At 44.9% G+C, this 20,786-nt stretch overlaps 1 protein-coding gene across 2 annotated transcripts in view; it reads right to left on the bottom strand.

The window, feature by feature from the left end:
- Positions 1-20,786, bottom strand: part of Mgtor (nuclear basket protein megator) — a 123,173-nt gene that overhangs the window by 72,747 nt on the left and 29,640 nt on the right. For both annotated transcript variants that reach the window (XM_075701202.1, XM_075701203.1), the window contains exons 11-17: positions 20,014-20,159; positions 18,957-19,058; positions 14,928-15,099; positions 13,447-13,625; positions 9,197-9,419; positions 2,708-2,848; positions 1,816-1,899 (exon numbers count right to left, since the gene is read on the bottom strand). In XM_075701202.1, coding sequence (XP_075557317.1) covers positions 1,816-1,899; positions 2,708-2,848; positions 9,197-9,419; positions 13,447-13,625; positions 14,928-15,099; positions 18,957-19,058; positions 20,014-20,159 — 1,047 coding nt within the window. The remainder of the gene's footprint in view (positions 1-1,815; positions 1,900-2,707; positions 2,849-9,196; positions 9,420-13,446; positions 13,626-14,927; positions 15,100-18,956; positions 19,059-20,013; positions 20,160-20,786) is intronic.

The raw sequence follows: 20,786 nt of genomic DNA, 5'->3' as shown, positions 1-20,786 counted from the left end.
CCTTCCCCACCACATTCCTCCATCCAGCTGCTGATTGTGTTCACTTGTTTAACTGCTTACTGGGTGCTCCGATCGCGTGTAACCAGCCACGGCTGTCGGCAAAGAGGGTCACGGGTTGCAAGGGATATGTGAGAATCGCTGAGGCATCGCTTTGGTGGACCCAAAAGGGGCCTTTTAAAAATTGCGAGAAGGCTGACATGGCAGCTTGTCAGCTTGAGAAATCGAGAAGAAACGCTCAGGCAAGGTCACCACAAGCATCTCGCCATCACTTCTCACTGGCTTGCACGAGAAAAGCCTATGTCTGTCAGCTTTGCATGCTTTACGTGAAGCTTGCCGACATCCTTCTCCAGTGCACTTAGGTGCTCCATGTAGTTCAGCGGAAGCTTCCTCGCAAAAATGAAGCACCGGAGGGACTGGATCATCTGCCAGACCTCCTGTGAGGACAACGTTGAGGCAGCCTGCTCTACTGCGTCATCGCTGCAATCGCCGCCATCATCGCTATCCGATGCGAGCACCAATGAGGCGATGCGAGCACGACAATCGCCTCCATCGGTTAGAAGCACTTAGTTTCCAAATCTATAGCCGCGCACTGCCGTCGTTATCCAATGCATGCACATTCACGATGATCGCTTCATTGGTTAGAAGCACTTAGTTTCCAAATCTATAGCAGTGTGCTTTCTTTTCACTGGCAACATCGTGCATTGCCGATGATCAGCAGGCGGATGTCAAACGAGGCTGAGAAACCACATGGCCAGGAACGATTTCGACACAAAAGCAAAGACGAAAATGAGCAATTAAGCTGTTTGCAGAACTGCGCTGAATGAGAAGCCAGCGAGCAATCTGGAAGCAGTGCAGTTGGCACAGTCCATTCATGTTTCAGCGGGTGGCACGACGTAGAGCTATGGGCACAGCCCATTCGTGTTTGGAGGGGTGGAAGGGTAATATGGAAGTCCGTAATATCCAAAACACCTCATTTCCGAAGCTTTCATCACAATGTCTAACAACTTTATTGCAAAGAGTGAGTGACGAACATCCAAAGTAAAAACAAACAAAAAAGTCGCAGTTTCACCCAAAAGGCGGAGGATCGATTGCAATACCGAATTAAACAAGATAAGCGCGGCAGAAGCAGCAAGCAAATTGACCTTCGCACAGTCTCTCACTTCAATGCTAACTAAATGTCAAAAGCACAACGCATACGAGGCTACAGGCACTGGGTGCACTTTGTCCACATTGTAGATCGCTTTCAAGGTACAGTAGCCGCGCTGTAAGCAGCAGCCACCGGATTACAACCTGCTCTCTATCGCCTCCACCTGCCTGTGCGAAGAAAACAGTGCGTTTCCGCCCTGCCTTCCTCCCTCGTGCACGCAATATTGAGCCGCTATTGACAGCAAGTCAGCTGCCAGCCAGTGTCGACACGGCCAAGGTCCGTTTTATATGCCCGATTTTGAAAAAAATTTCGACTAACTTCATCTGCTGTAGTCGACAGTTTGTTGTAGCGCAGTCCGTTAAAAGTGAACTTCATTGCATTAATAAAATAGGTATAACAAACTAAGACTAAAACATGGTCCGTTATGTCCAAAAGTCTGTTGTACACGGGTCCATTGTAACGAGCGCAGACTGAATATATATATTCATTCATTCGGAATGTCACGGCAACCAATGGTTCCAGAGGCACATACCCAGTAGCACATATCGGCCCACATTTTTAGGTTTCACTATCTCAGGGATTACCCCATGATAGGAGGCAAGAAACACAGAATACGGAAAAGTGGTGGTAACTCTCTAAGAAAGGCTGTCCTTAAAGACCTTACTCACCTTGGCCTGGTCAGCAGCATTACGCTCAGAATCCATACGCTCCAAGTTGAGCTGCAGCGTCTCCAAGTTGTTAAGGATGCGTGCCTGAAAAACAGATAAAATTTAAAGCTAATAAGCCTCGGCAATATGAGTCCACTGCGCTTTTGCACTATGTCCTTCTCAAGAACAGTATATTATGAAGATGGAAGAACAGTAAACTACAACAAAAACATTTCAGTCAATGCTGTAATCTGGTAGAAAGCACCCATATAAACAACAGATTCATATTCCTCAACCGCAGCAATATACAGGATAATATATGCACATAAATCAGTATAGTAAACAGAGTAACACAGCTTATGCATATAGATCCTGATATATTCAAGCACCTCATGAATGTATGCCTAAATTCACAATATACCTATTGATTTTCACAGATGATATTACATGTTATAACAAATGTTTGTTCAAGGGAGACAAATGTATACAGTCAGAAAGGGGTTCAACACTTCACATGCATTAAGTGCTTTGAACATGGTTGTTATACACTGAAGTTAGCAACAGTTTGTCCTTTGTAAAGTGTACAACGACATACAGTGGCATCATCTCCAATAAAAAAAAAGCTAACACTAGACGTGATGAAATTATAAGGAGCACCTGATTATTCCATCCATGTGGGAGTTTGCAAAATGAAAATAAGGTCTGGTTAAAGTTCATCGACAGGAAATTTAAATAGTACGCTCTTCAAATCACTGTAGATGTGTTTTTGTTTGATAGAGGTTAAGAGTGTATTTGTGGCAACAACTGTAAGTGCATGCATCTTACAACATGCAGTTGGCAATGCTGATCTACGACATAACTGGAAGACATGCTGCTTTGCTTGGTATTGTTAACTGCACTTGACAAGACTTACCTGGGACCCTTTCTCCTGATGCAATGTCTCCAAGTCCCGCTCCAGGCGCAGGTTCGTTTCACGCAGCTGGTCTCGCTCAGCCCGTGCACTCTCCAAAAGCACTTCGGCCCGGGACGCCACCTCCTGTGCTGACGAGAGTTCCTGCGCAAAACAGGATGGAATCGAAAGAAGAGGCAATGCTGTTGCACCAGCATCTCAAAAGATTCAATACAGATTTCCTTCACAGCGGACTTTGCCAAAATGGATTACCCTACTTACTAGATTCTAAGCACTCCCATTTTTTTTTACGATCACGATGTCCAAAGTGAAGGGGGATGCTTAGATTCGGAAACTCTAAAATGACCCCCCCCCCCCCCGCCTTCTCTTCGCGGCAATATCTCAATGAGAAGGGAGCAAGAAATAAGATTTTATTTGGCAAACATTCAAAAGAAAGATACCTATGTGCAAACAGTGAACCCACCACTTGTGCGGATTCACAAAGCAATGTGCGCCTGCGATGCAATCGAAACTTGACGAGTGCCGCCAATACAAGGCCCACATGACAACACGTTAATAGAGTTATTGGGGTCGCTTCCGGCCGGTTTTGGGGAGGGGCTTAGTTTTTGGCAGTCTGTGCCGTCATCTGTCGTGTAGGGTCGGGACGCAGCAACGCAAGACACGGCCACCTGGATCAGCGCGCGGCAGTGGGGAACCCCCGCCACGCCACCTCCGGACTCCGACGGCTCTGGCTCGACAACAGAGTGAGCAAGCACACTTGGCAGCCTTGGCTACATGTTCTTTCTCGCAAAAAAGGGAATGGTTAGACTTCAAGCTGTTTATGTGCCCGTGTGCAGCGCAGTTGTTGACGAACAACAAAACTTTGCGGCCTTCTAAATCAAATTTACGATCTAGTTTTCTCACATAGCTTTCAAAAAGCTGCTGTGTTATCCATGCCTTCTTGTTCGCCTCATACAAGACAGGCAGGGACTTTACGCCTTTAAAGCACCTCAGAGCTTTCGACTTACCGATGACGAGCATCGGCAGTTTTTCTGTCCCCGACATATTGCTGCCGACCAAAACAGGCAAACACACAGTCAGTCGAAGGAAGAAAGGAAAAAAAAAAAAGCATTGCGTTACGGCAGTGATGCTGTTGCGGAAGCGGAAGCTGCTAGCATATAGCCTCAATCCAGCGTCCGAGTAGCTGAGGAACCACCATGCAAGACCAGCACCGGTCCCGTTTGAAATTTCATGGTATCTTTTTAAGACTTCCAGTAATGCAATGGCTCATGGCACAGGCTCAATGCACAGGCTCAATGAAATTGATGAAATTATTCAGTGGATCATATTAAAGAAGAGGCAGAAAAAACTCCCATACATACCCCCGTATCTAACGAGCACCTAGTTTTTAAGGGTTCAAAATGGAAAACAAACGTTAATACAGTGAACTCTCATTAAGGCAAAGTCAGTTGAGCCGAATTCTCGCATATAATAAACAATACGGGAACGTTTGTTTGATTTTCCATAGACTCAATGCAAAAAAAATCCGCTTAAGACGAACCGCCTCGGACATGCTCTTCAGTTAAGACGAACATTCGGAGTGACTGCCACCGCTACCAATCCTGGAGGGTAGGGTCCCTCGATGTGCCACGCCCGGGGGCACACGCATTGAGGGACCCTACTGGAAGACTGCGGCACACATTGCCTGTCAACAGGCGAAAACAAGAGGAGGAAACAAAAAGAGAGTGACATTTCACATCGTGAAAGTGGATAACACGCAAGCGTATGGGTGCTATAGCGCACATGAAACTATCAGCTCTCGGTGTGCCTGGACTGTCCACATCACAGATTGTATTCAAGACAGGGGCTGCATGGCCAAGCCATATGCAGCAGCTGTCAGAGTAGAACACATCTTTCCTTCGCTTACTAAACTGACAAACATTATGTCAGCGCGCACAGGCAAACATGAACACATCACACTTAATGACCATGGACGCTCGCCATCAAAATGCTGGCGCGAGGAATCATGGCAGAGGCAACAAGCAAAGTGACCTTCGCGCTGTCTATCACTTCAACACAAACTGAGCGACAAGGACGCAGCGCATGCAAAGCTATGATCCTTCGGCCCACTTCAACTGTGCCCCCAAACCAGATCACTTTCAAGATATAGCCTGCACAACGAAGTACAACAACCCCCTCACTCCCTCCCCCTGGTGCCATGCGCGTGACGGATGACAGCACGCTTTTTCTCATGGCCCCACCCCCATTTCCTCTTTTGCGGATGCGAGATCGGGCTGCCATCATGGGCTCACCATCGCATGGTTTCACTCGGACATGCAGCGTACGGAACACGAGGACAATGTTATCACGAGACGATTTCCTCGTGACGTTTCGCCTCGTTTCTCCTTCCCCACTTCGTTCAACGTCACCTAGACTTTCCTATATGATCCATTGCTCTGCCGCGCGCTCAGGGGCCGTATTCTGAAACGTTCGCCTTCTGCTATAGTTTCGCCACCACGATAGTCACGTTCAATAAATCAAGTGACTGCTTACTTGTGACGTCGGCGTGCACTGCCGAACGCTTCACATCGCATATGAGAGAGTGCACCATGTGAGAGCAGAGCGGCTAGGGTGTGCTGTTTTTGAGTGTAGTGGCCGCAGTGCAAGTTCTGCGCACTGACTACCGTTGGTTATGGCCACTTTAGGTAAAATAATATTGAATAAGGAAGTGTGAAATGTTTTATTTTAAATGAATCAACAAATATTGCCGCGAAACAATGCGTGTAAGATGCCACCAAAAAGGCTACTATAAACTACCACCTATCCTATCTCCGCTACACTCCACCACCAACTGAACGCCAAAAGACACGTTCGTTTATTCGATATATGTTGAGAGCACCCATCGACACCATGACGTTAAAATGACGCAGGCCAGAACTACTAGATGACATTGTTTATTTTCCGGCTTAGCTAAAACTGCCAATAAGCGCGCGCTGTTGGCGGAGGCGTTGCGGAAGGCGAACATTTCAGAATACGGGCCCAGCACACTCCTTTGTACTTACGCTATCTCGAAGCTTGCACCGATGACCTGTGAGGCGGCAGATGCCTGCTTGAACTCCCTAGGAACTTTTTTCAGCAGCACAAAGGCATAGAAGGATTTTTGAGGTCATTAGGTGAGATGACATAGTTTGTGGCTGCTCGGCGATTTGCACAGAAGTGGCAAACGTCCGTCACGGACTGGATGAAACGAAGCAAGAGTACCACTTGAAGATAGCTTTCTATTAAGTTCAGCTAATGCTATTACGTTCAGCTATTAAATGCTCCCCCATTGTAAGTCTACTTCCTTTACCGTTTTGAAGTAAGATATTTGGATTGGCACCTCCCATGTTGCGAATTATTCTTCTGATAAGACGAACTTCTGATAAGATAAGCAAATTTTCAAGGTCTCTTCGAGTTCGTCTTAAAGGGAGTCTATTGTATGACATTAGAGCTCATAAACAATGTAGAAATTTATTATGCAGCTGATATTTTAGCAAGAAACATTTAGCATGCCTCTGATTCTGACAACTGGAAAAAAGTGAAACCAGTAAAGTTTACATTCATAGAATTAAAATTTATTTTCACTTATTGTCCATCATCATCACCCTCAGCCCCTCATCGCTGGCTATGTATGGGCTGCAAAATTCCATCTTCCCTACAGTCCTGTGTGCGTTTGATGTTTTGCATTTATTGAACACCTCCATAACACTTGCAAAAGAAATGGTGGCCCATGCCTAGGCTAATCACTTTGCCAGTTCATACTGTAATGCAGGCAATTTTTGTAAATGCTGAAAACATCTGATGTGGCTTTGCTACCACTAATTTAGCATGAAAAAAGCTTATCCTTTGACTGAGCATCTGTAATCAAAAACTGGAAGCGGCATGTCATCATCGCTAGCCTATGCAGGAACTTGTTCTGTTGCCCTTTTGATAACAATGGCGGTGGTGGTGGTGGCTCTGATGGTAGGCTGTTGCAAACACCGCGTACGCAGTTTTACATACAATTATAGCACGCATGCAATTTTTAAATAAATTTTCTTGGAAAAGAAATCCAAAGACACCTAAGCACTTTTTATGTGTTGTGCATGCAAAAGCAATAATATCCAATTGAACGCCGTTGAGTGGTTCTTCAAGTTATGAGCTCCTCGCACGCAAGCGAGCGTGTTGAGATGCTTGGCACGTTTTGATTTGGCCTTGCCGAGGCGCAGTTAGAATGCAGGCAAGAGCTTGCACTGATAAGGAATGCGATGATAATACAGGCTCCTGAGAGCGAGGGTGATGTGGCGTCACGGCGATGACTTCTCCACTCACGTAACATCTGGAGCACCAGTGCAGCAGCAGGTGTTCTTTTTTGCTGCTCTGCTCCGTTGAGGTGCTCACATAACATCACAGCTAATGTTGAATTTACCAGTCGTTTTGGTGCTACAGACATCTTTTTCGCTCAATGAGCCTTTTGATGCTTTTGCATCAAAATGTAATAGGCAAATAACATTAGCAGTGGGTAAATACAGTCGACACTTGTTACAACGGACCGTGATAATCCAGCGAAAAAGGTCCCTTCAGTCTAAAATAAGGGGAGTGGTATGTTGTTAAAAGGCTCGAGCTTCACATATACCACTGTGTAACCCGTAGGCGATCGCAAGAACAATAAAGAACATGGAAATGAAAAAATACAACTAAATAAATGGGTTTACGCTGTCATCCTACAAGCAGACGCTGATTGCTTACAAATGACAGTTTCCTCACACTAGAAAAAAAGCAAGATTAGGGGCCAGCACAACAGCAAGAAGTAGGTCAGCCAACGCTGTCGTGCTGGTTGACCCGCTTGCAAATACCACCGCCCTCGATGACACTAACATTGGCTACAGTTTGTTTTTTACACAGTACAGTCACAGGTAGAGTAAACTCTAGTCTTAATTTCATCTTTCACAACAAGCGACGACCACTGTAAAATCTACAGCACGAACAAGAGCCACAGTATGAGGCAAGTTCCACACAGAGTCGCCGTCTGGCTGTTGGTGCACTAGATGCGAAACAGCTCGACCGCACCTGTCACCTAGCAGTCTGGATGGCGTGAATAGCAGCCTTTGTTGCGCGAATTGATGCGGTGAGAAATAAAGCATTCTCCAAACGATACATCTTGCAATCGATGGCAGTTGTTTTTGAAGCACCGCATGCTATCGATTCACTTCAATGTTGGTAAGGCCTAGCGGCACCTTCAGCACTTGCTAGGGACTGAGCCAAGAGCATGTTGGCGGCACTGAGCCACTTACGTAGTTGTCACGAAAACTCTCTGCCGGCGGGACATTACGCGACACACCATTGCTGGAAGCTTGCCGCTAGTTTATTCGTTCTATAAGAAAAGGTGCATTTTTGCAAATTTTGCAAGTGGCCAGAAATAGTTGCATGCAGTGCAGTGCTGCATGCTGGCATCACTGCAGCAAAGTATGTTGCATCTACACTACACAAAGCTTGCCCCAAAATTTGTCTCTCTGGCTGATAGTTCATTATAGCCGGGTCCACTAAAAGCAGACTGTTGCATAGATAATATAGGCAGACTAAACAAACAAAGTAGAGAAAAATGGTCTGAAAGTATGTTGTGTGCTGATCCGCTGTTGACGGGCATGGACTGTACGGTAATCAGGCGGTGCTGGTTAGGCATTGCCGGAGTGGTTGTCGAGTGGCCCATCATAGCAGGAAGCTTGTCTTTGATATTTGTTCATATACACAGACAAATTCACGTTGATCCAGCATGAGATCACATGCACAGCCTGCACTAACGGCAGCACGTGAAGCGGGGCTTGTGGGCGATCAGCCAGCAACTAACCCAAAGACGTACAAAGCAAATGTTTGTATCTGTGCATACTGGTAGGAATGGCAAACACTCGCATGTGGGCAATGTTCCTAACTGATAAATTTGCAGAACACAGCTAGAACTGATAGCGTTGTGGAGGCAGGATTGTGCACGTAATATTTGCGCTCTGTGAGAATGCCCATTGCGACAGGCAAACATTTGCTTGAAGTGTCCGTGGAATTGCTATTGCGAGAAAATGAAAGGGGAGTGGCGACACCTCCTCGATGTTTCTGCACCATCTCGCCATGACATCACGAATTTTCATGGCATCTACTCACATCTAGTTAATTTTTTTATCAATAAAGATGAACTGTACTGTATGCCAAAAGAGTCAAAGACTGAACTTGGCAAGTTTAGAGAACTTGCACTGCAAGACAATGATCCTATAACAAAAAGTAATTTGAAATCGACGACTTCATCCTGAAGTACTGGTACAGGGATTTCTGCTAGAAATTATAAAAATTCAAGTTTCACCACAATTTTTCTTCTAAAAACTGACTAAATAGAGCTTTGAAACACAACTTCCTTAGTCTTAACTTATTTAGAGCTTTTCTCAGTGTCCCTTTTATATCTGTGACCCCGACGCGTACCACAAGATTAACCAACAGAATAACACCAACCTGTCTGAGGGTTGTAAGTGCCTGCTGATGTTGCACCAGGTTGTCGCCCAGGTGGTGAGAGCGCTCGCGCAGCGTGGCGGCCTCCTGCTGCAGCGGCTCGAGGCTGTTCTGCGCCAGCTTCAGCCGTTCCTGCACGTGCGTCAGCTCCGCCTCCTTCCGAGCCACATCCAGTCGCAGCTGCAGGGTCTCTTCGCGGGCTGCCGACAGTTGCTCCGTCACCATCCTGCATGGCAATGACATACAAGCCGGGTGTTCTGAAGCGGAGAGATGACTTGAACAACACCACGATATGAACAACGGTTGGTATCGTAAAACAATTAGGAGCTTCCCCTTGTGCTTGAACCTCAATAATACAACAGTCACACCTGCTGAAAAAGTTCAATCAATACAATCAATCCTGGATATATCGAACTTTAAGGGGATCGCAAAATAGTTTGATACACTCAATGACCGATTTTTTGGATGCCTTCGTGGCACCACCATGTACTACATAGAGGCAACGTGAGATAATGTCCGAAATTTCAGACGCAAAGACCCTTCACCATCTGATTTTCCCTACTTTTTACAGTGTTACTGCTATGTTCATTATCTTGCAGCTTCAAACAGGTGCTCTCGCATGCCAATCTGCTGGCAGCCATAGTCACCATCACGGCAACGCTAAGCCTAGCTGCTTTGACGTTTGCAACCATGCTCCCTACTGTTCAGTGGCGTGTTTTTCATTGAAAAAAATTCACCACAGTAAGAAATGCCACCGACTCTGCCTCTGTAATCCTGAAAGGTGGCTTCGGCACGCGGAAAGCACGACGCATTGCATGTCAGTTCTGAAAAATCAGCTTCGCCGCAATACAGTTGTGTTGCACGGTGAAGACTAAGTGATGTATTGCGGTGAAGCACAACATAGGAAAGGGGGCAACTATCATGGGAGACGATATGAATTCCTTAATTATACAGGCGTGCACACGCCGTCTCCAGTCACAGTACAAGCACTGAAATGCCTAATAAGTGTACCAGTACACCTTCATAGCTATTTCAGTCATGCCTGTGACGATTTGAGCCCTTGAGGGCAGTAAAAGGCATGCATTCATCTTTTCGGACTGCCCAATTTTCCGGACCTTCTTGTGGCCCCTACAGGGTCTGAAAAATCAGATGTTCAATGCATACTGTTACGGCCAGAGTGGCGCCAGTCAGAAAAAAACTCATGTGTGGGTCTCGACAGCCATCTTGTTCATGCATCGTTGCCCCTCTTGTATGCGTTGTAAATATACATCATTGTATGTCGCCTCTGCAACGTAGCCATATCAATAATTCAAAATAAAATATGCCGATCAGAAGCTTATTCACACCCGTCCACACATCTCGGACAGTCTCCCGAGATCATGAAAGGCGGGAATTTACCAATTTGTTTCTCCAAGGCAATGTAAAACACACACACAAAAAGAAAAGTTTACTTATTGTTTTTTGCAGACAAACACCGCAAGTCGCTCGTCCACTAAGAGAAGCACACTTGCAGGGGCACAGCACGGTGCAGCATTCAATATATTGTTGAATGTGGCAGTGAGTGGGATCTCTATATAAGCATAGTGCAGAGTTATACTTTTGTATGGGATTTCCAAGGGGCTGTTAGAACTGTTCGACATAAACAATAATTTCACATGTCCTGATTTGATATATTCGGGATACACTGTATACGATATTTAAAAAAGAGAAAAGATATCACCATCAACAAATCACTGTCAGGGTCGGGCAAAGAATTATGACAGAGTGCATTTATGAAGTTACTTCCACAGGTGTTCCCACACACTGCTGCTGGTTTGCTTGGTATTTGAACCAAGTACAAGCAAAACTTTTCTTCACTATAGCCGATATCGTGTTGAATCTATCGTTAAGCATTTGTTATAGCAGCAAAGTACTCCTTTGGGTAAAGCCTGGCCAACCAAATTCTAGATCTACTGTTATATGCAACATTTCATTATATCCATGAAGGAACAAAATATGAGGTGAGAGCATTACTTCATGCAGCCAGCCTTGGCAAGTGAACTCTAGGTGAAGCCATTCAATTTGCTCTTTCCTTTGCAGTATAGGCCCAAGTGACCGATGAGGCTCAGCATATTCGTTTCTTTTTTGATTGTCCTGCCGTAGCTCTGCCTCAAGTACGGGAGCATTAAACCTTCCACGCGCTCTGACGTGGCGATCACGTGTTGGGCTGGTACGGTTGGGTTCAATCATGTCGCACAACGCTCTAATTCTTTCCTTCCTCCATGGTTATATCCATGTCTGTTCTACTGAAGTTCAATTACATATTTCTGATGAAGCATTAGCTCCAGCAAGGTTATACAATAGTTTGCATTCTTATTCGAACAACAGCAAGCACAGATTTTTAACTCACCACTGCTTTCTTTCTTCCATTCAATTTTTTTTTCATTCATTTCATTATTAGATTACTCTTTTTTGTCGTACCTTTAAAATACAAAAAATGTGATTTTTTTGTTTGCCTGATTCATCAGGACTTGTATTTGCTGGCCAGCAGCAGAACCTGTCCACATTTCTACAGCAGCTCACTTCTGTCATGGCGAGTTTCACATGCAATGGTGGTTTTTCCCGTTACAAGATAACCCGGCAAGCAAACACACCAAATGTCTTACTGCACAACATAAACCAAAAATACGATCTTGCTTCAATAGCTGAGCGAAGACGAAGTGGCTGCAAGTGGAAAATCTTTTAATGTTGTTGGAATAACTTTTATCACCGTACCAGATAACATAAGTATGCTCAAAGTCTAGTTTATTATGATTCATGGAATTTTATTCATCACTAAGGTAACTGACATTGCCACGTCAGAAACTCCTGTAGGCACCAGCAACATATTTCCCACAAGCAATTGTTTGTGACACATTCCAGCAATAGAATGCAAAAGTACAAAAGTAATGTTAAAGGGATATTAAAGACCAATACTAAGTTAAAATGCACTGCAAAAATACCCTTCCAGAAACTTTGCAGTGCTTGTTTTGTGCCAAGTTTACTTAGTTTACAAGAAAATTGTGAATGACAGGTCTGCATACCTTTAGCGAAATTCAAATCACCCGCCCCTGAGTGGGGAATGATGTCATTGCATACGCCATCACTGCCCTTTACTGGCATCAGCGAGTAAAACAGTGCCCAACAGACGGCACTACACTTTTCTGTGCAAAATGAAAATGCGTGGCCATAGAGAAACCGAGCCAAGACAGAGCGTTGGATTCGCCACTGCAGCTGCTCTTGGTCAAATGCCATGAACCGTTTGGGAATCTCGTGACATCACATAGACGTGGTATTCTTTGCTAGTTGCAGTTTGTGCGAGTTTCGTGAGCCAGCAAAACCAGTGAAGCACTACGCAATAACAAAACTACTGAAATGCAAAAGTGCGGGCGCAGAGGGGAGAAAAAAAAAACTTTCGACCGACTGCAACGTCAAGAGTAACATCAATTAGTTCATTTTTCTAAATATCAAACAGGACTGGACAAATTGCATTAACTTCCGGCTTATAATGCAATACAATGACCTTTATCTTATGAGTGGTTCAGTAACAGTGGCAGAATATATAATGAGGAGTGCTTTCGAAATCGGGCTAGTACTTGAATGTCCCAAGAGAGTCTCTTAATCATGTCCTGCATTAATCTCTATTTCTCGATTACTAAAGCTCTGTTCGTGATAATATTGACGCCTTAAACGTTCTCAAGCCCTAATCTATCATTTTAGGTGGACTAAATATGTGCCATTAGTGTCTCTTTAAGAGACAGGAAAATGCTGGTGTGGAGTAGACAGCAAACGGGGGTAGCTGGTATTGTAGTTAACGTTGAGAGAAAAAAAAATGGAGCTGAGCAGGCCATGTAATGCGTAGGATGGATAACCAGTGGTCTATTACATTTACAGAAAGGGTGCCAAGGGAAGTGAAGCGCACTCCAGGACAGCAGAGAACTACGAAATGAGAAAAATGATGCCAGCTCGTGCATGTCAGGAGTAATTGGATATCGCTGCAAGAGGCCTTTGTCCTGCAGTGGACATGAATAGGCTGATGATGATGATGATGATGATGATGATGATGATGACGACGACGACGACGACTGCAATGAATCAAGATGACGATGAAGAGCCAAACATGGGTGCCTGGTATATTCCCTTGTTAATTTTGTACCACTTTAAGTACAACGACAAGGTGCAATGTTGTAAAGCAAGCGAGGTGAGCGAGAATCAGCAGACTGTGTGTTACTCACCTATGGTTCTCGGCCATTTCCTTCTTGTAGGTATCAAACTCTTGCTGGAGTTCTGCCAGGGCTGCCTTGGGGTCCTGAGGTCCCGGCCTAGAGAGCTTGCCGGGCAGCTGGTCGGGCGTGCGCTTGCCACCTACGGCCGGCGTCGATGCCACCTGTGGCTCAAAGATACTTTCGTCCTCCTGCCAAGAACAATAGTGGGCAACGATGTACAGAGTTTTTTTTCTACAAAAAATTGCTAAAGAGGACTCTGGTGTTATGGTCTGCAGGCACGGCGGTTCAGCTATCATGGCAATGATGGACAGCGGATGGAATTGCCTAAACTTTGTACTTCTGGCTTTAAATGGCTTTGTGACTTTGCAAATTGGTGGCTTTTGACAACATATTGCGTTATAAATGCCCAATTTGCCATGATTATGCATCTGTGCAGAGACTAATTGTCTTTCTGTCTTTATGAAAAATATGTACGGATGTAAATTTAATAGGGACGTACAAGTATTTGAAAAGTTTGAATATTATCCTCGAAGTGAGCTCCCCTGTTGGCCCATTACAATATATGTCGCGGCTGTGTCGACTTCTGAATAGGCCCTGATGAATGGGGTTTGCCTCATGAGAAATGTCTAAGGAATGCTTATCATCATATTGAGATATAACATCAGTCGAGAACAGGGCTTCTATAAATGAAAGAAGTCAAGCAGACACAAGAGACGGGTGGTGTACCACAACTCCTAAAAACTGGGAACCAGCACCCTTTCCTGGAAGTAAATTGTCCTGGATTGCGGCTGCTCAATACTAGTCAATCATAGAAAGTTTTCAGACACTGAATTCACATATAAAATAAGGCATTACAGTCAACTTCCATTAATTCAATCCTGAGGAAACCAACAAAATGGATCAAATTGCCAGGCGAGTCGAATTAAGAAAGATGCAGAAAAAACAACAAGACCAATTGCGCAATTGCACGATCGCGGCTGGATTTCTAAAGTCAGCTTTCCTACACAATATTTTAAAGTCAGCTTGGTCACACTACACCTATTTCCACCCAAAGGCATGCGTTAGAATCAGGTATGTACTGTTATCAAGCATTCTGAGCTACAGTTATTCCTTGAAAACCTCCCTATGGCAGGTTGAATATAGGCATTTTCGATGAGCAATGACATACGCCCAATGCATTCACTATTCGCCAAGCTCCGCCAAGACAGACAATGCCACTAACGGGGTCACTATCGGGGTGACCATATGGGTCAGGCATGTGCATACTGACTGGTCAAGTCTGAAATGTCCGACAAAGGCAAACTTTAGAATGGGAATAACGAAAGCTTGGGCCCATAGGAATGCATGGGCACAGGCCGGGGCCCTTGGCCGGAATCGAACTAACCAAAAATTAGAATTAGCCAGAGTTGAATTAACAGAACTGAGCAAATGCTCTACAGAGTACTGCAAGGAGAACATGCGCAGCTGTGGAGAACATGGCTGGCACCCACCATCGGCGGGGGCAATTCGATGTCCTTGCGGCCACTGCTGGTGAGCAGGGCGCGGTACATGTCACGCTGACGTGCCATGGAGGCCACCAGCGCCATCTGGCGGTTTCGCTCCTGCTCCAGTTCTTGGAGCTGGGCCATCACACCCTCCAGCCTCTCTCGTATCTCTGAACTCCTGGACGAAAAAGAAAAAAAAAATTTGGCATGAACATGCCCAGAGTGTGCATTGTGTAAGCCTTTGTCTACAAGGTCAAATGTTATAGCATGAAACCCGACCACAACACACGTAGAAAACTAATTATTCACCATGTTGAACTTGCAGTACTTAAAGACTAACACTTTCAATGTGATAAAGAAAGCCAATTTTTAAAGGCCCTGTGGAGAGTCAATTGCAAAAGGAAAAAAATCCGAGGCTATGTAAGCACTTCTTGTGAGTTGCAAATGCTAAAGCATTAATGTCCAGTTGAATGCTGCTGAGCGGACCTTCAAGTTATAAACTCCTCGCAAGCAAGCGAGCGCATTGAGATGCTTGGTGCATTTTGATTTGGCCTTCCTGAGGCGCAGTAAGATCACAGGCGAGAGCTTGCACGGACAAGGAACATGCGGATAACACAGTCTTCCAAGAGCGGGAGTGAGAGCGAGGGTGACGCGGTGTCGCGGCGATGCCCTCTCTCCTCATGCAACACCTGGTGCAACACTGCGGCAGGGGCTGTTCGCTTTCGCCCGCTCTGCTCAGTCGAAGTGCACTCGTGCCATGGCATTGCAGTCAATGGGAATTCGGGTGCTGCTACACACGGGACAGCGGCTTTTTCACCCAATGAGCTAGTTGACACTTTCACACCAAAAACCCTGTTAGCTGATTTATGTGCATGAAGAACACATTGCACTAGAAACATTGGAGTGAATTCGACACAGCCAAATGCGCTTTTTAAATTCCATTATGATTATCTTTTAGTTAACAGCTAGAAGAAAATAGGAAACAAAACCCACTAGAACTGTTATTTTAGAAAGTGAGAGTAACAATTGTAACAGCTAAACTTTCTGTGTGTGTAGTGTGATGTTCTTGCAATGTTTCCTTGCTAACATCACAAACCAAGAGCCATCTGAAATCAATAAAATAATAATTCTCTCTATTTATTACACTAGCACTACATATCATGCACCCTCTTAATACCGTTAGACATGTCAATAATGAAGAAGTCAATTTAGCAGCTAGTTTGTCCAGTGTATTTTTAGCACGGTAGGCGACTTCTGGATTGACTGGATCCACTAGTTTTGATTTGGAGGAGCCACCGGCGACGTATCGAAGCAATATTGCTCTGACTGCTCGATTAAATGGCTGAATTAGCCCAAGGCCATGCTGGTGGAGTCTAAATTATCAAACAGCGTGCTGTAAGGTGTCCTAAATTTCAATTGTTCTTATTTTGCCATCTATGGAGCAAGTGCTATGCTATTCCCTAAATCTAAATCTAAATCTGAAACGCTATGCATTAAATATCTGCTTGTGTATATGCCAGAGCTATTTAGGTTTTTAGATTTTTAAGGATGCCTTTCTGCATGGAAGACTGGTGTCACAATATCAATATCAGATTTTTGCTTTTCCTTAAGAAATATACTTTGGAGCTTGCCTCTGTTGTTAAGTTTACTGAGAGTTCCGCAAATTTTGGTTCTGATGAACAAGTCCGGAAGAAGTCGACAATCACCTGCTCACGCTCGGCCGCGGCCGCCCGCTTAGGAATTAAACTCTGGCCACCCTGCTTATATTACACACGAAACAGCGTTGCACCGTTTGTCACGTAACAACTTGCAGAGGCCACGTGGAACGCGGCAACTCAAAGTTCTCGGATAAACACGAGAGCCGACGATTCCTCAGCACATTGGGGATGGGGAAGGGGTGAGTGTGTGGTAACATGATCAAGAACGCGCTAGAAGGGGAAGGGGGGCAGGGGAGTCGCACATATCCACCATCTCTCTGTAGTGCGTGCGTCTCCTCTCCTCTACCCGTGCTGTAGCTGCGCAGGGCTGTGCATATGCGGGCCATAGACTGTATCTTGGAGGTGATCTTCGGCAAGTGCAATGGTCAAGCCGATATGATTGGTGCCTTCATGCACATTTTGTTCCCACGCGTCTAGTGTTGGCAGTCGCATAATCTCAAGTTTCCAAGGCACAATGAGAAGCATTCCCTCATGGTGTGACAGCGAGTGTTCTTGGCCATCAAGTGATCTTTGCCTGAGCGCACGTGGCACCACTAAAGCTACGAACCTTTCTTCGTGTAATTGTCTCTTTACTATCGCCATCAAGGCTTCGCCTTCCTGGCGAAACTATGAGATTTTTTTTTTTCTTGAGACGAATATCCACATCTTTTTACACTTTTATTTTTAATTTCAAAGCACCATTTGATGACGGCTGCGGGCACTAAGCGCGGACAGCCATGGCATCCAAGATTTACGGCGGCACACAAACGCAACCCGCCAATCTCAGACGCCGGAAGCAATGCTGATGCACTGTTCTCAGCCCGATCGGCACCGTATGCGCTGGTGCTCATAACCACGCTACTATGACCCGACTTTTTGGGGGATTTGTTTAATAGTGTTTACTGACAAAGTACTATTCACCAGGAATATTCTGGAAATCTGTGAAATTATTTTTACTGCTGAATATTCAAAATCTCGAACTAACAAAATTTGTGATTTACTGAGGTTTATTGCTGCAAGTACAACTTCATTATATACAGTCGATGACCGATAATTCGGACTCCACGGGGAACGTAAACAAATCAGAACTATCTAATGTCTGAAAAAACAAATGCATCCAAGTGCTGCGAAGCTGTCCGAATTACCAAACATGCCCGGATTATCAGTGTCTAATTTATTGGTCAGCGACTATATTGAGGTTCTGTAGTAGAACTGAGCTGCACTTTAAAGTCGCAGGCATATCTAAAGCCTAGAATGGCACAGAGGTAAACTGTTTGCACAACTGTGCTGTGGCATTACAACTGAGCAGTAGCAACAGCGACAATGTTGAAGACTTAATGGACACCAAGTGTGCGTCGTGCGTGTGCAAACAAGTACAGTGGACTCTGACCAAGCGAAAATGCTGGATAAATGGAATGAGGGTACTGACTTTGGTTGACTGCCCCATAAGCCTAGTGCTAAAAAAACGCCGCTTAAACGTCACTTAAACAGAATGCTTTCTTTTTTTTTTTTTTTTTTGAGCTCCAGTTTAAGGAAATTGGAACTGAAACTACCACCTACTTCATAGGACACTATACCGTACACAAGACACAAACAGTCTGACAGCAATGTAAAATGGTGATGCTAAACAGCAAGGCAAATCCACCATGCAGTTGCAGTGCTGCGACATTAATGGCCGCCACGTGGTATTCACATCCTGTGCTGCACGATGGCGCTAGTGAAAAAGTGATGGTACAAAGCACTCACACTGGCGACAAAAATGGACGTCATGGGAGATGTTAAGCATGGCAAGCTTTTCGTAAGTCGCATTTTGCAAGTCCCTGTTCTCACGGATAATAAAAGATCAAGAGAAGATACACGTTGCCCAGACCAGCAGCTTTTTGAAAGAACGGATGCGGATTCATACATCTCGACACAAACAAAGGGAAAAGGTACTGTTCCTGTGGTTCAAGCGACAATGCAGTGCCAGTTTTCCTATGTGGCTCCCCATTTCTAAAGAGAAGGCAGCAAAAGTTGCATTTAAAATGGGCAATAACACTTAGGCGAGATTGATGAGATTTGAAGCAGAGCACCATAACGTCGGTTTGTTCACAGCAGCAAATTTAAAATGCTCTACTCTTTTCAAATAATACAATCATTCTTGATTATTGCACCATTCCCTTAAATGGAACGTCAGACAAACAAAACAACCTTTTCTGTCCCTTCGTGTTTCGTTTAAGTAGATTATACTGCAAGTCTATCGCGATAGAAAACCTTGGCTCGTACGCAAGCATATATGGCAACTTTGCAAACAGACATCAGCGCTGCCTTGGCTGCATGGCAGCTTGCAGTGACCCACCTCTCTTCCGCGACCTTCTTCTCTTCTTCTTCTTGTTTCTCGCTCAGCTCTCGCACCACTGCCAGCAACTCGGCGTTCTTCTGTTGCAGCTCCTCGATGTTCCTGCACACGCGAATGATACAGGAAACCCAGCACTGCAACCTGGCTAATGACTGAAAGCTGAACAAGTTGGTAGTGAATGAGGGCATTGGCAGTTGCCTTAATTTCTGGGATTTTAAGTGCCAAAGTCTCAATAATTATGATGAGGCACGCCAGAGCGTGCCTGGATTATTTGAATCCCTGGATTATTTTGACTAGCTGGGGTTTTTTAGTGCACGCCTAAATCTAAGTGCACGAGCATTTTTGCCTTTCACACCCATCAGGCGTGGCTGCTGCGGGTGGGTTCGAACCAGTAACCTCTGGCTCTACAGTGTAACGCCACAGTTACTGGGCAGCCACTGTGGGTGGCATTGGCCTTGTCCAGTGTGCTTTTGTGCCATTTTGACCCCAACAAGCACGTTGGTAGGGATCTGTGGTTTCAAGAGGCAGGCACACAAAACATGCAAGCAAGAGAAACGAAAGAGACAACAAGAGCAGTGCTTGTACCAAAGTACACAAACTTACAATGCATTTGTGGAGCACGTGGCAGCCCCTAATCATGACACCGACATCCCGCTGCACATGTCACTTATTTTGTGACAGGAAATCGTGCTGCTTTCTTGACAAGGAGAGCAAAGCCATAATGGCACACTTGTCCCATTTCAAAATTTTCTATAGCAAAATAAGTTGCACATGCAGCAGGATGTTATCTCCGGATTGCATTTCTTGTGCCTTGCTTCTGTTGTATTTTTCTATTTTCACCGTTCACAGTGCATTTACACCTGAGCTCAGGAAAATAAATTCAGCTGTTAGTTTAGCGCTGTGTGTATACATCCTGTTGCCCTTGTCTAAAAGCACTGAAAAAAAAAAAAATTTTTTTTCTATTCGAAGGCCTAACACCTGCAAGCCCACAAAGTGGGATAAGTGACTAGCCCAAATGCACTTCTAATAAGCGGACCTGGTCGTCCAGGTTACACACCTGAATGTGACGAGATGTTTGGAGATCACTTCGGAGGCAGTGATAGGAGGTGAGGCATCCTCGTTCGATGAGCTGATCTCCTGTTCTTGTGACATGGGAACATCACCACCACGGGCATCCTCAACCTCTCGTACCAGCTCACACACCTGCAACATTGATACCTTCTATTTGCACCCTCTTTCACATGCCTGACAGAAGACAATGGGGTTGGTCTGGCAATAACACATACCAGAAGACAAACACACACACTTCAAGTTGGCAATGAGATGGCAAGGCAGTAGCTTTTGTTTAAGTGATCTTGAATTCACTACATACACTTTGCCAGATATCATGTCATGATGTGTTTGAGTTGCATGAATCTGTGAACATCTTGAAACTGTATAAGCACACAAAGACAAGAACGAAGAAAGAAGACAGGACGAGGCATTTCCCTCTTCGTTCTCGTCTTTGTGCACTTTTACAGTTTCAAAATGCAAGTAAACCAACTAGCCCAGTTGTTCATTCTGCAACAGACATCTATCTAACCTGCACACGTGTAAAGCATACAGTACACGACACGAAAGATCACAATAAACTAACAAGCAACTACCATATTTTTCTGTGTATAATCTGCCCCCGCGTATAACCTGCACCCCGATTACACCAGCCCAGAAAAAAAAATCAGCACTTATAACTTGCGGAAATAACTACAAACAACAGTGCTCAAATGTTTGCCAAAAATAGTCTCCATTTGCGGATGCACGACTCGTCCACGTCGCATCTACGGCCAGTGG

This window comes from Dermacentor variabilis, chromosome 8 (assembly GCF_050947875.1).
Source record: "Dermacentor variabilis isolate Ectoservices chromosome 8, ASM5094787v1, whole genome shotgun sequence".
Taxonomy (NCBI): domain Eukaryota; kingdom Metazoa; phylum Arthropoda; class Arachnida; order Ixodida; family Ixodidae; genus Dermacentor; species Dermacentor variabilis.
The sequence above is the reverse complement of the archived record's forward strand: the minus strand, read 5'-3'. Positions and strand labels throughout refer to the sequence as shown.